The sequence below is a fragment of the Arvicanthis niloticus genome, chromosome 24, assembly GCF_011762505.2.
Source record: "Arvicanthis niloticus isolate mArvNil1 chromosome 24, mArvNil1.pat.X, whole genome shotgun sequence".
Lineage (NCBI taxonomy): Eukaryota > Metazoa > Chordata > Mammalia > Rodentia > Muridae > Arvicanthis > Arvicanthis niloticus.
Genome location: NC_133432.1, coordinates 35534996 through 35549637, shown reverse-complemented (window position 1 = coordinate 35549637; position 14642 = coordinate 35534996). Strand labels below are relative to the sequence as shown.

General features: G+C 49.3%; 1 protein-coding gene across 14 annotated transcripts in view; it reads right to left on the bottom strand.

The window, feature by feature from the left end:
- Positions 1-313: 313 nt before the first annotated feature.
- Trrap (transformation/transcription domain associated protein) overlaps positions 314-14642 on the bottom strand; it is a 90766-nt gene continuing 76437 nt past the window's right edge. For 8 of the 14 annotated variants that reach the window (XM_076923641.1, XM_076923646.1, XM_076923645.1 and 5 more), the window contains 10 exons: positions 14486-14576; positions 13700-13899; positions 12704-12965; positions 9527-9752; positions 8406-8623; positions 6064-6350; positions 5663-5740; positions 2819-3022; positions 2538-2732; positions 314-1305 (listed from right to left, as the gene is read on the bottom strand). In XM_076923641.1, coding sequence (XP_076779756.1) covers positions 1021-1305; positions 2538-2732; positions 2819-3022; positions 5663-5740; positions 6064-6350; positions 8406-8623; positions 9527-9752; positions 12704-12965; positions 13700-13899; positions 14486-14576 — 2046 coding nt within the window. In that variant the 3' untranslated portion in view covers positions 314-1020. The remainder of the gene's footprint in view (positions 1306-2537; positions 2733-2818; positions 3023-5662; positions 5741-6063; positions 6351-8405; positions 8624-9526; positions 9753-12703; positions 12966-13699; positions 13900-14485; positions 14577-14642) is intronic. The other 6 variants (XM_076923650.1, XM_076923651.1, XM_076923654.1 and 3 more) reach the window with 2 other exon arrangements.

Sequence of the window (14642 nt, the reverse complement as noted above, 5' to 3'; positions counted from 1 at the left end):
CTCAGATCCACCTTTACACAGGCCGGTTTGCTTCTGACCCTGTGACCATGGGCCACCGAATCTTCATAGGCAACATGCACTGTCATCTAGAAGACACACCCTACTCTGCCCAGGAGGGGACAGCAGATACTGAATTGGAAAAGGCACCACATGAACACAGACTCTAACACAAAAATAGGGGACAGCAAATACTTTTATAAAATATTTATTCTAAAAAAAAAAAAAATCACACTGTACAAATTTAGCTACAACTTTCTCAATGCTGAGATTTATAAAAATGTCAACATAACAGACTAAAGGGGATTTTCACTGCTTTCTTTTTAAATTAGGAAGGAAAAACAAAATGATTTTCTTGTCTTTTTTTTTTTTTTTTTTTCTGGTACAATGATAGTAAATTTCTAAAAGCTATCCAACAAGCCAGCAGGAACAGTGAAAGGGTGGCATGCCGCCCTCCGCAGCTGTTTCTGCACAGCTGGACTGGAATGCGATGGGGCCAAGGGCAGCTTCCCTGCGGGTGACTCGGGCTCACTGAACCACATCATCAGGCCTAGCGAGATCCCAAACCAGTGATAAAGAGTGTGAAACTCTGTGCTCAGAGAAGCAAGCCTGTCCGGCTGTTCCAGATCCCTGTCTAACACTGTGCATTTCTTACACCCTGTTGAAGGTCTGTGCACAGCATGCAGCTGCTCTGAGGTGTAGTTTCTGGAAGTTAAAGGATGTAGGGGACATTCTCAATCTGCCCTTCACACTGAGACAGGAGTACCACAAGGAGTCCCAGTGAAGGACACCTCACATTAAAAAGCATCTCAGAGGCTGCTAAGTTCGGCTCTGCCACCTCTAACGGCCTGGCCATCCTTGTGTTCAGGGCTCCCTCCAAGACTAACCTCATGCTCTTCCACACACAGACTACTGGGAAGGTAACTGAATAAAGTGAGGAACAAGGCAGAGAGAGGTCTCAACAGCCAGGGGCTCAGAGGCTGAGAGGCACATTTCACATTCTGGGTGGGGGGACAGCTGAGGTCACAGCCATGGATGCCAGGCAGGGTCCATGCGACATAGGTTGTCCAGGCTGTTGGCAGCAGCCACCAGGGTGTTCACCTTGCTCTCCCCACCATCAAATTGAGCCAAGTTGTGCAGGCGGGTCATGATGGCAGTGACAGCTTTCTGAACTAAGGAAACCAGCTGCTGGCTGTCCATATTCTCAGGCTGCCCTGCGGCCGACAGTGGAGAGGAAGTGTCCTCCTGGGTCTTTTTGTGCCAAGCAATGATCTCATCCCGGAGCACAGTTTTCAGAATGCCATCCACCTGTGTAAAGGAGAGGGGGCAATAGCTGTGTCCCATCAAGGGTAACTGGGGCAGCTTTAAGGTGTAGACCCATCTAACATAAGCAGCCAGAGGCAGGCTGCCACTAGGGACTGAACACAGCACTGTTCTCTGGTATAATGTCAGGATAATCTGGTAAGAATCCATTGAAATGTAGCCAGTGTCCTGGGTACAGCGAGAACAGCAGAAATGGCAGGCTTCAATGCTGTGTCCTCTCCCTGTGCTCAGAGAACAGGTGCTGAGGGCGTGTTGATAAGGCAGAGAGTGGGGGACAAATCAATTCAGCCCCAGCTTGGCTTGAGCTACACACACAGCCGTCTCCAAATAAGGCCACTGCATCATTGTCAGACAGCTCCCTAACAACCCCAGGAACTCCCGCCCCGTGGCAAACCCATCCTGGAACATATCTGGGAAATTAGGGACACCAGGCTGATCTGGTTTGGGATAGACTGGTTTTCAAAGTATGTACAATATGACAAACTGTCCTCTGAACTAACAGTCAGGAGAAAAAAATGCCCTATTTACTCTCTTATACCTGCGAACAACAGGGCATTCTTGAGCAGTCAACCAAAGCTTATAAAACTCCAGGCTGTCAATCAAAACAAAGCCCCACCTACTTGACACTCTTAGGAACCAACTCTTCCTCCACCTGATGCTCCCAGCGCCTGCCCGCTCCACACCTGCCCTTTATCTTGAATACCCCTTGCCATCTGCCTGCTCGTCAATTACTGAGTTTTAAATATTTTACATGAATTTTATTTTATGCGTATGAATGCTTTTGGCCAACATTTCTGTGTACCACCTGTGTGCCCACTGCCCACGTAAGTTGGAAGAGGGTGTCAGATTTCCTAGAACTGGAGTTACAGATGGAATTGAGCCAGGATATCTCTAGATGTCTGTGTCTGCTTGGGCCTCACTCCAGCCTGAGAAAGGCAGGTAATAAGCCTGAAAATACTTCAGTCTTTCCTGCCAAGAAGACGAGCCACAATTGCTATGGGAAGTCAATGAGCAGGGGACCAAGGACCCTAGATTCCTTTTGGCAAAGTGGCCTCCCTTTCATTCTGCATATCTTTAGCCAATGAACATTGCAAACCTCTTCCAAATACCCCATTATAACATCTCCCTCCTGTTCACAGGCCTCTGCTGCCAGAGATCCCAGGAGGGAGGAGTTAAGGAATTGGTCCGCCCTTCTCACAGGAGATGCTGAGACCCACCTTGAAGTTAGGCTGGGCAAAGCACCGTGCAACAGCAATCATGGAGGCGGTCAGCGGGCCAGAGACACCAATGGTGGTCAGGAACTCAGATATGTTGGGCGTGAGGCGGAAGGGGACCGGACGGTTGGCATCCAAGTCCCCAGTTGCATCATTTATGTCAAATCGGAAGTAAGCCACATTCAGCTTGCCTGTGTCCTACATTTCAGAGGGAGACATTGTTAAGGCCCACATTGGCAGGACACAGAAGTCAAAGCAAGATCTGGCTGTTAACAGCAAGTTACCTGAGCAATCTGTAACATCTCAGGGTTGAGTCTATTTAGGTGCAGGACAAACTCTGCGAAGCCGATGAGCGCCAACTGGATGGTGAACATCTTCCGGAAGGTCCAGTAGTCTGTGGCGTTGGGGAAGGTATGCAGGGCCCACTCCTTCAGCATGCTGCGGGGGACCATGTTGCCCTGGACCTCTTTGAGAATGTCTCGGAGGACCTGGAACACATCACTGTGTGACTCTTTGCCCATGTTCCCCAGCACACTGAAAGCTCTTGTACTGCACCTGCTGGTTTACTTAGCGTCTCACTCAACACTGCAGACCGAGTTCCCCTCAGAGCTTGATGTCCCCACTGCCTGTGCAACTGATTGGAAGCCACGGCTGTGCAGAACATGCCTCTCAAACCAACACACAACTTTGATCCTTGCTGCTCTGAACACAACAGCCAGCTAACAAAAGGGACAAAGGATAGCTGGATACCAATATCCTCTTTAAATCATGTATAGAGGGAACTATCACCAACCTAAAAGCTAATCAGAAAAGACATTTGTATGACCTGTTTTGTCTTGCAAGACACCAAATCTCAGAGACAGCTTTAGCCCAACTGGGAAAGGTCAAAACCAGTTTTTCCAGGTCTCTGGAAATTGAAGGCTCCTAACAACAGTCTGAAAAGTTCTTATCTAGAACAGTAGGCTGAGTCCTGGCAGAAACAGCTAGCCTAGTGGCAACTTCATGTGTCTTTCTGTTACTCTCCTTCCTACATCCTCAGTGGCCAGGACGGCCAACCTCATACCTAGAGTTGCCCTGACCTGACCCATCTGTCAGCATCCTACAGAAATCCCACGATAAGGTCTGTCCCTGTCTCACTGATGTTCACTCAGTGATGACAGCGATTACTAAAACAATTGATGGTTAAGTATTTAACACTGTAGGTGCCAGTGACCACAGCACCAGCTGGCCAAAGACAAAAGCCTCAAGAGTCTGTCCAAAGACAAAAGCCGTGCAGGAGATGGGGTGGGAGGGGCAGCGGCTTTGACAGCTCTAGCAAATTCCCGCAACCTAGAAGGTCAAGTGTGTTTGAGTGTGATCCCCGAGGCTCTGCCACAGTAGAAGTGAGGGCAGAGCAAAGCTACAAACCACTGCCCTACAGACAGATGCGACACCATCAAAACAGACATAAGGTGTGTTGGTTCAAACATCTAAGAAATCTGCCAAATCAAGAGCTGGGGTGGTTTAATCGTAAAGCGCCTGTTTACGTGAGGCCCTCAATCCCCATTACTGCCAAAATATCCGCAGGCACGCATGCACAATCCAACATCCATCCATCAGACCATACGCAGGCACGCAGGCACAACCCAACATCCATCCACAACCAAACGGAGCTGATGTCAATGGCTACATGTGACAGAGCAGACTTCACAAAGTGAGCCTGGGGACGTCGCTGTGTCACAGAAGAATGTCTAGGATTTACTATAAAAAGATAGATCAGGGGCTGGAGAGATGGCGCAACCAGCATGGTACTCTCGCAGAGGACCTGGGTTGGGTTTCCAGCACCGCATGGCTGCTTGCAACCTTATATGACTCCAGTTCCAGGGGACCCACCCTCTTCTGACCTTCTTAGGCACACACATGCATTCAGGCAAAACACCCATTATACATAGAAATGGATATTTTAAAAAGACAAATTGTCCAATTTAAAAACAGGCAGGCCTTGAACAGATATCCTGCAAGGAAAAAGTATAAAATAGCTAGTAACAGAGAAAACTCTAGTCATCAAAACTACAGTCAGCACTAGCAACATGCCATGCCTCCCAGGGTGGCTATGGTTAAGAAAAAAAAGGCGGGCAGTACACACTGGGAAGGACACAGAGGAATTAGGGCACACACCGCAGGCACCCAGGAATATTATTCACTAAACTTTTAAATATGGAGTTACCAATCAACCCAGGAATTGTATATCCAGGTGTAAAGATAAATATATATTCAAAAGAAATGAGCATGTCTTCACACAGACAAGGGGGACAACGCCCACAGCAGCTCTCATTCTGTAACCAAAAGGTAAATCAGTCATGCAGAAGCCCATTGGCTGACAGACAGACAGACAGGCTAACAGACTGGATTAAAGTCAAGTAAGTGAGAATTCACACACAAGTCCAATTCCACTCATGCCATGCCAAGACAGGCAAATGCAGACCTGTGGCCCGCCTGTGGCTGGGCCTGGAGAGAGATGGGGGAGTGGTGGGTGATGGCCATACATCTGAAAATCAGCCAGACACTCAATGCCTTCAAAGACGGCTTCCATAGCATGTGAGATTTATCTCAATAAAAGTGTTATTAAAACCATGGAAATGGAGCAGAGTTAACACAAACCAAACCAATCAGGTGCAGAGAGGAGGGTGAGGAGCTGGGAGTTGCTCAGTGTGGCCAGTGTTTCTCTTCAGGTCATGCTTATAAGCTGGACCAACACCACGCCTCAGTTACTGGTAAAGCACACAGCTTTAGCTAATGGCTTCCTCCATCAGACAGAATGATGGTTTCTCCCATGAACACTTCACATCTGCCCAAGAGGGCACAGAATGACCAAGCCGTGACCTGTGCTATCAGACACCAATTCTCAAAGGAAGCTGTCCACTCCCTTTGCCTGAAGAAGCAGGGGGCTGCCTCAGATCCTGCAGCCAGGACCACCTTATGCTGTCCCTGCTGAGGTGGAAAGGAAACCCTGTGGACTCTAGCTTCCTAAATAAAGCCTAAGGTTGCAGGGCCCAGAAAAACTACACTGAGCCCCGGGCAATATAGGGCAGGTCATGGCTTCCACCCCGTGGCCTCTCCTGGTAATGCACAGAAGGACCCCGTGGCACCTGGGGAGGGGCCAAAACAGCTGCCTCTTGCCGCTCCACACAACCCTGGACAAAATCTTCCCAGCCAAGGGCAGGAATCTGCAAATAAGGAGAGGGCCCTCTGTCACCCTAGGAGCACAGGCTGGCTGGGACTCCTGTGGCCCACTCAGTGCTCCTGCCCCAGGAAACCCAAACAGCTGGGTCCCAAAGGTTTTGGTGTGTCATATTTTGCATTTTAGAAACCCCACAGGATCTAAATATGTGTTACCCAATCACTGGCTGCCAAGTGAGCATGCCAGCCACTGGTGTGTCAAGTCTAATTTCTGAACTTTTCTGTAAGTGCAGGGCAGGGACAATGGACTCTCTGAGGTCAGGAACCTCACCACAAACCCCCTGCAGCAGATGGACACCAGCCATCTGACCTTGCCCATCTCATGAGAAGTGGAGTCCCTCGAGGAACATCCCACCGCAACCAAGCAGCATGGACGGAGGCCCCGGGCGGTAGCTGGCCTCCTGCCTGGTACCTGGTGGCTGGCCTGGGTTCCCCGTGCCTGCACTGTGGCCAGCCTGTCATAGTAACGGGAGATGGGGTTGTCGTGCTCAATGCCTTTCTTGGCACAGCGCTGCTTGTAGATCTCCACGAGGGAAAGTGAAGAGGGGTTGTCTTCCACGAGGCGCATCTGCGGGGACACGGCTACAACCCGAGGAACTGAGGAAGAAGGGGCAGTGAAGGAGAGTGAGCGGGTTAGCATTCCTCCCCTTCCCATCACCAGCCAGAGCACAGGTAACTATGTACCAGATAAAGCCGGAAGAGCCCAGATCACATGCCCATTTACTGAGACGGCAGAAAGGGCCACCTGTAGGGCTAAGTCCTCACTGGGTGCTCCAAACATCCTTTAGCTGGGACTCCCCCACACTCACTCCTTAGAGATCATCCCTAGCAGGACCCTGCTCTGGCTCTAAGGTACCCGTTACATTTGTCTACCTGCAACCAGAAGTGCTGGCTCCATCTCTTTCTCTGTAACTTGAGATCCACTCAAAAAAGAAGCCCAACGCTCTGTTCCCATGACCACTAGAGCACTGAGGTGTGGCTTCTTGGGCCGTGTATATTTTGGGATGGCATTTGTCAAGGCCAAACTCCTGAGCTCTAGTCAGGAGCCAGCCAGTAGGTAGGTAGCCATCTGCCACCTCTATGCCATAGCTGCTTGTGATGCCACTGTCACTCACTGACTTGTGAGCGCTTCAGGCACATGGGGGCAGTTCACTAATTAAACAAGCTTGATAGTTAAGATGCCATTGTAAGGAATAAAGGGATTCTGCTAAAGTCAGTTGGAGGGAGCCAACTGAGACTGGTTTCCTTGGACTGCAACACCTGATGCGCCCTGTTCTGGCTGCTGAGCCATAAGCGTGGGGCAGTGTCAGCGGAATCCATCTTGATCGGAGCTGCTCTTGTTCTCTAACGAGCAGAGTAATCTGAGGAGACTTCAGCTAAACTGCAGCTGCTAGCTTGCTTCCATCCATGAGAAATTCCCATGATTCCAAGCTAACACCCTGGACTTGTGACGGACCACCAGCCCAGTGATGGGAAGTAGCACGGACCATGGTACATACATGTTACAGTGCACACAGCTTTCTGACACATGACAAGTTCCTTCAGATTTCTTTTTGAAATATACATCTAGACATGAATGGTGTATGTCTTTAGTTCCAGCACTAGGGACACAGAGGCGGGGGGATCTCTTGAGTTTGAGGCCAGCCTGGCCTACATAGTGAGTTCAGGACAACCAGGACTACACAGTGAGCCCTACCTCAAGAAAACAAAAAAATATGTAACAACAACAACAACAAAAGAGAACACCTCCCGAAACCTAAAGATTCATTTTTATCTCTTACTATTTTTAAAAAGACTTACTTTTTCTATGTGTGTGTTTTGCCTGAATGTACGTGTGTGCACTGTGAGAACCACCTGGTGCTCACAAAGACCAGAAGAGAGTCACAGATGCTTGTGAGCCACCATGTGGGTGCTAGGAAACAAACCCAGTCCTCTGGAAGAGCAGCCAGCACTTTTAAATGCTGAGCTTTCTCTAGCAGTATTTTTATTTGTAATTATATGTATACGTTGTATCAATGTGTGAAGTGAGTGCAGTTGCCCACAGTGGCCACAGGGGGAGTCCTATCCTCTGGAACTGGAGTGACAGGCTGTAACATGGGAGCTGGAAACCCAACTCTTGCAAGAGCAGCACGTGGTCTATTTACTGAGCCACCCCCTCCAGCCCTGGAATCTACTGATCTTGTGATATTAAAACTTGAAGGTCAGATGCCTCTTATCAAAATGAGCCAGCCTAAGCTAGGCAGGGTGACTGCCTTTTACTCACAGCACTCGGGAGGCAGAGGCAGGCCAATCTCTAAGCCCGAGGCTAGCCTTGTCTACATAGTGAGTTCCAGGCCAGAGAAATTGTCTCAAAAAGGGGGAGGGAGACAGGGGAGATTGGTTACATCTTTGCTGTAAGAAGACTGTTCGTACAGAATTGGAGTATGAGAGGCCAACTTCAGAGATCACACACTGAAATAAATGCCAGCAACCCAGGGGAGAGAGAATGTACTCAGTACTACCTGATAGCATTGCTTGCTGCCCTCCAAACAAGACTATGCAGAGTTGATGACAGGAGGGACACCCTGAGTATGAGCTCTTACCCCACGGGGTGAGAGACCAGCAGAGACAGGGTATGCTGGCTGCCTTGTCCCTGAGGTGTGGCTCTCATACCTGTGAAGAACAAGTGCCTCTTGGTGGTCTCCTTTCTCTTCTCCAGGCAAGGGTTCAGCAGGCGAAGCAGCTGCAGCACCCGTTCCTCCCTGCGTGACTCTGTGAGGCAGGCATCATTCATGACCAGGTACGGGTAGATCTTGCCATTGTGCCCTCGGATGTACAGCCTGCGGGCTGCTGTGTTGTGCTTCTGCACAATCTCCACTCGGGGCATGAAGCTATAGGAGCAGCAGAGAGGAAGGTATGAAGCAGGCACTTCATATCTTGGGGAAAACAACCTTAAGAACTGTTGTAGACACACAGGCAGGGCATTCAGCAGCCATAGTAATCTAGGATGTACTAAGGACGGATGGAAGACATGGAGGAAGGGGGACTCGGAGGAAAGGGAACAAGTCTGGTGGTATGGAAAGGCAGAGGCAATTCAGAAATCAGAAACAAGGTGCATGCTGGTCGCTAGAGGCAGCCTCTCCCACACGCTGCGCACATCCTAAGTGGGATTCAGCACAGTAAACTCTACAGCCGCCAACTCTGATTCCACTTTCTTTTATTTACTCATTTTGGCTTTTTCCCAATTACATTTTTATTTTTATTTGCATATATAGTGTACTAATTAATGCCATTAGAGTGAGTTCTCTCTTCCTACCCCGTGGATTCCAGGCATGGAACCTGGATCATCAGACTTGGTGATAGGCTTCTTACTCACTAAGCCAATTGCTGGCTCCTTTTCTGTTGTGCTGGATAGGGTCTTAGCAGACCTGCCTGGCTTAGTACTGTGAAACCCAGAGTGGCTCTAACCCAGAAGCATATTCCTGCCTTAGCCTCCTGAGTCCAGGACTTACAGATGGGGATCACCACACCTGAGCCTAGTTATGTGTTCAATACCGCATGTTAAGAGTTTAATATAAACAGCTGGCATCATTCAGTTTGTCAAGCTCTACAGTGATTTTCAAAAGGTCTTTGCAAATAAACCTGGCCTTCTCTCAGGACATTAATCCTACAGTCAAGTCAGGTCCTGGATGAAACCAACAACAGAGCTGTACGTCTCACACGGAGGCACCAGCAGAGGCAGCACCCCAAGGCCAGCCTGAAGCCCTCTGCACTGCTAGGCCCTGTACACTCACCGAGCAATCTTGATATAGTAATGTGTCGGCTTAGGCATCAAAAATTCCCCAGGGATCTCCACTTCAGCTGTCTGAGCTGAGAAATTGCTCAAGAACCGACACTTTTCTTCTATGAGGAAGAATTTGGGAAGCTGCTTGGTTTTAGCCTCAAGGATTTTGATCCACTTTTTCAATTTAGAGATCAGATTATGAAGCTTCATGGATCCTGGGACACTGAAGTCAAAATCTGCAGATAAAATTAACATGATTAAAACAAACTGCAGGGGCTGGGTATAATACAACCAGGTTGGTTACAGTGCCTGCCAAGCACAGAGGAAGTCCTGGGCTCCATCCAGGGACAGGGCTAAGGAGAGGGTTAAAGGAGAGCACACACTGCCTTTGGCTGTCCCATCCAACAGCACCTGCATGAACGTCACTGCAATGTACCCAGTCTGTTTCTGGTTAGTCAGTGTAGTTTCTTTCTTTCAATGACCTCTATCTGGTTTGCTAATAGACTTTTCACATGATGACTGAGATAAGCACACTCTAGCAGCGGACTGCACTTTATGCCCTGTCACTGAAGTCCACTGAGTTCCTCATAAGGGCTGGCCATGTAGCTCAGTGGTAGAGTGTCTACCTAGCTCACACAAGTCCAGGGTCCATGGCCTTAGCACCACAACTCTGAGCTCTCTGAGGCTTGTCCCAGATGAAGCGTGGACCAGGAACTCTCTCCTACCGCTCAGTCGGATGAATGACACTTGACTCTGCTCTGCTCTGCCTCCTGAAGAGAACCCGTGTGCTTTCTGGTGTGTGTTGGCAATGAGTGTGCCTGCACACCATGCTGCTCTCTCCCTTCTCTGGAGGCCGCCAGTGGAGACAAGCTCCTCACATACACACAAGCTTCCTGAGAAGCAGCTTTATGGGAACAGCACAACTGTGCGCATTCAACTCCGGCTGGCAGCTGAAGAAACCTTGGGACTCTAACTTTTTTTGAATTGGTTCTGTAACTTACATCAAGACCCAAGTGTGTGGGTCAAGTGGAACCGTGTCACCAAACAGAAAACTGGTAAGGTTGAGCAGATTAAGAGACCCTGGCAAATCTCATAATTGAGAATGGTTCCTGTCCTGGAGCAAGTGATCACCACACCCCACTAAGACCAGAGTTCTCCATGCTAATGAGGTATCTAGATGGGCACCCCAAGGGTTTAGCCAATAAGCTTCCCTTCCCGGACACTCCCTTCTAAAAAAGGTAGTTAATTTCTGGTCCACCCTGAGGAGGTTGTATGAATCCATTTTCCACTACGAATAAACAGTTTGGACAAGCAAGGACTGTCTCTCCCATCAGGAACTTCTGTGGGGAGAAGCCTTTGTTACCACACTCAAGTCTCCTGCCGAAGGCCCCTCACCTTTGCACTAAGCTGGATTCCCCCCCACACATCCCCCGTTCCCAGCTCTTCAACATCAGTGTCTGGGTGCCTGGCAGTTTGGAAACCGCAGCCTCGGCCCTGTCTGTGCTGTTTCTCACCCAGGCTAGGACCTCTATCTTAGGTTGCCTTCCACTTCTACTGAGTAGGTGTTGGCATTCCACAAGCCCAGCACCCCAATGGTATCGAGGATGGAAAGAAGCCTAGTGCCCCTGCATTTTGTCTGCCTAACTGGTGTTTACACACCCCAGTGGCGAGGGTGAACAGGGACCCACACAACTGCTTCAGTCTATGTCTGAATCTCTCAGACTATACATGATGAAGAATTTGACATTTTGGATAAAGACATGGAGGCTTCAGATAAAAGCAGACTGATTCTCGATGTCTAAGTAAACTGTGAGGGTAAAAACCACTGATCTCAATGGCTTTCCTCTTCAACAGGGTGATGGCAATGCAGACTTCAGAAGCAAGAATCTTAGCTAACAGGAGCTAACAGCTCTTGGTGAAAAAGAGGGCAGAGCCACAATTCTTTTTCTTTTCTTATTGCTTCTATTCCTGTAGAGGTGTGTGACCAGACCGCACCGAGTGCAGGGTTACAGGCTCTACTGTAGAGGTGTGATGTCTCTGTGTGTGAACAGACTGCACTGAGTGCAGGGTTACAGGCTCACATGCACATCCCTGGATGCTATTTAACAGCTAAGGCAGGCCATTACCCTCAAGCACCTTATAGTTTACCATCAGGAGCCCAAGTGTTCCCGTACTACCTGTGCAGTGACAGGGTCATACCTGCATGCCAGGTGGAGTTACAGTAGGCTGAAGCTGAAACCATAGAGCATCTTGCATAATTAACAGGTATCTACTATAGGTACATACACAATACACAGTTTTAATTGCACCCTTAAAGAATAGTAAGGCTTTAAAAAATTACTGCAGTTTTAGAGTTGGGGTGGGATGGGGAGGTGGCTTACTGGTTAAATACTTAGCCAGACTGGGAGAGACAGAAAGGGAAATGCACCACATGCCCCCTATGGTTTTAGTATATATCCGTGAATAAAGGATGTCTTTAGACAATTACAAAAACTATAAGCAAAAATGTTTCACTTTTTCAATTTTGAGAAACTGAGACAAATCATGTGCCTGTGCCTACAGGACACTCAGACAGTTAAAGATCTGTATGGGGTCAGCTGATCCCAACAGTGTAGGAGGCACTGTATCACACACTCACACTCATGTGAGCTAGGGAGCAGTGACATTCCCTCAGAGAAGGCAGGAGAGGCCTGGGGAGGACTTCTAGGAATGCCTTCACCTGATCCACAGGCAAGTGATGCAGGACAGTCCCCGTCATCATGGCTCCTGCAAGTTTACACCCTACTTGTCGCTTCAAGGCCTGCACCTTAACCTTTAAAATTCTCTACTTCAACGTAACACTTTCCCCCCAAAACCAAGCAAGGGAAGGCAAGGCTTTGGGGTAAACACCTTTCCTTTTCTAACCCTTATCTCTGAAGGCCAAACTCTAGCCCTTCAGTGAAAAATAAGATATGAAATCAGACTGTTGAGAGTCATGGCTTCCTTACATTTGAGTACTGAGATATGATTTCACTATGTAGCCTTGGCTGTCCTAGAACCTGATATGTAGATCAGACTGTCCTGGAGCTTACAGAGATCTGCCTGCCTCTGTGTCCTGAGTGCTGGGATCCAAAGTGCACACCAGCACATTGGCCTAAGGTTATGCTTTAAGAAAGTTTAACTAGCATGTGCCCAGTACCAGACTCACCTGTGGTGAACTGGCCCTTCAGCTTCTGGAAGACAGGGTCCTGGGCTGTGGCTTGTGCCCGGCGGGCCAGAGACTCGGAGGCTGCACTGGAGAACATGGTTGAGACATTCGACACATTCTCCAGGCCCACCCCAAAAGTGCTCACCAGCTTCTTGACAAAGTTAAGAGTGTGAGGGGTAATCTTGGCGTCTGATACAGCACCGCTCTTTTCAAAGGCGACAGAGTAACATTTTGCCAGGCCCTGCTGGAGTTGCCTGAGCACCTAACAGAAGAGACAAAGACCATCAGTCAAAGAGCAGCGAGGACACCCATGCCATGTTAGGCCCATTCACGGCAGGTCATGTCTGCCTTTACCAACACTCGGTACCTGGTGTCACCTACAAACTCTCACAGCCACAAGAACTGACCCAGAGCCCTGCAAGGCACACTACTGGGCAGGAGAGTGAGTTGTATTTTATCCCAGCTCAAGTGACCGCCCTTAAGAAGACAGCAAGAGTAGAGACAAGGCTGAAAGTTGAAACCCACACACTACCTATGCCACAGCCACAGCCCTTCCCTCACACAGCAGCCACCACCAGCCAGTCAGAAAGTACTGGAGGCCATGGAGGTGTGTATGTTAGCAAGGAGTCTTAACTCCATTTCCTTCTCGTTATCACATGGAGCACAGGCTAACCTGGAACTCCTGATCTTCCCACACTTATCTCCTGAGTTCCAGGACTGCAAACATGGCTTATGAGGTGCTGGGATTAAAAAAAAACAGTGTATTCCTGGCAAGCACTCTACCTACTGAGCTACAACATCCTCAGCCCTCAGATTTCAATGACTCCAAGAGGTCCTGGTGTCTGGAGAACTATTTACCTGGTCCAGGGTTACATTCAACTGTAAAGAGCTGTGCTGACCAGACACTCCAGTCTGAACAAAGCATGTCCGCAGTCACCTCTGATACCATCCACAGCCTCTGCTGGAGGCAGTGGCTGCAGAATCAGGGCCACCTACCTCTTCATGCCAGTTCTCTCTGAACCAGACCATCTGGTCAACGATGCCTTCCAGGGAAGACAGGAGGGTGGGGTGGAGCTCCCTCTGCATGTGCATGATGCGGCTGCAGCGCCACATGGGCGCTGTTGCTCTTATTGGCCCTGGATCTGATGCAGAATGGGACTGGTTACCCACTGAACTGGGCTGCTGTTGTCCAGAATCTGAGAGCAACACACACAACGCCAATGTCAGCGCAAGACCCACTGATGCCACCTCAGCGCGTTATAGGACCCACTGGCCACAAGAATGTTGGTTTCTGCCATGGTGGGACAAGACTTTTTTCTCCCCAGGGACAGGGTAAAGATGCCCTGGTTCTAACAGTAGCTGTCCCGCTTGACTGAGGAGTAGAGAGCAGAGTTAGTTCTGCCCTGAATATAGGTGGTCCAGGGAAAAGCTAGTGTGTGTGCCAACAGACAGCCTACCACCCAAGAGTCCAAGTAGGCAAGTGTCATAGCTCCCTTACATCTTGGTTGTTGAGGAAGAGAAAGAGCTCTCTCATTTCTCACAGCGGGGACCTCTCACTGGTTGTATTCTGTCTCTAATGAGTCGCCCCCATGAATACATATCCCCCTGCCACAAACTCTATTCTGTCATTAGTCTTGGTCCTCTGGTCCTGACCAAAAAGACAACTGACTACATATAGGAGGGGAGCTGTGGGCAGGGGGTGTGCCTGTCATGGAGGTGATTGGGCTACCCCAAATCACAGGAGCCCTCTGAGCCCCACCAGCCACCCTAGTCATGACATACCACTCTTGTAGCGCTCCCTCTGCTCGATCTTCAGGGTCAGGTACAGAGTCCGGATGGGAAAGTAGACGGCTTGGGGATACACCCGTCCAACCTGCTCAGAGACAGAAGGGGTCAACTGCACTGCTCCGCAGTAGACAGAAGGGGTCAACTGCACCTC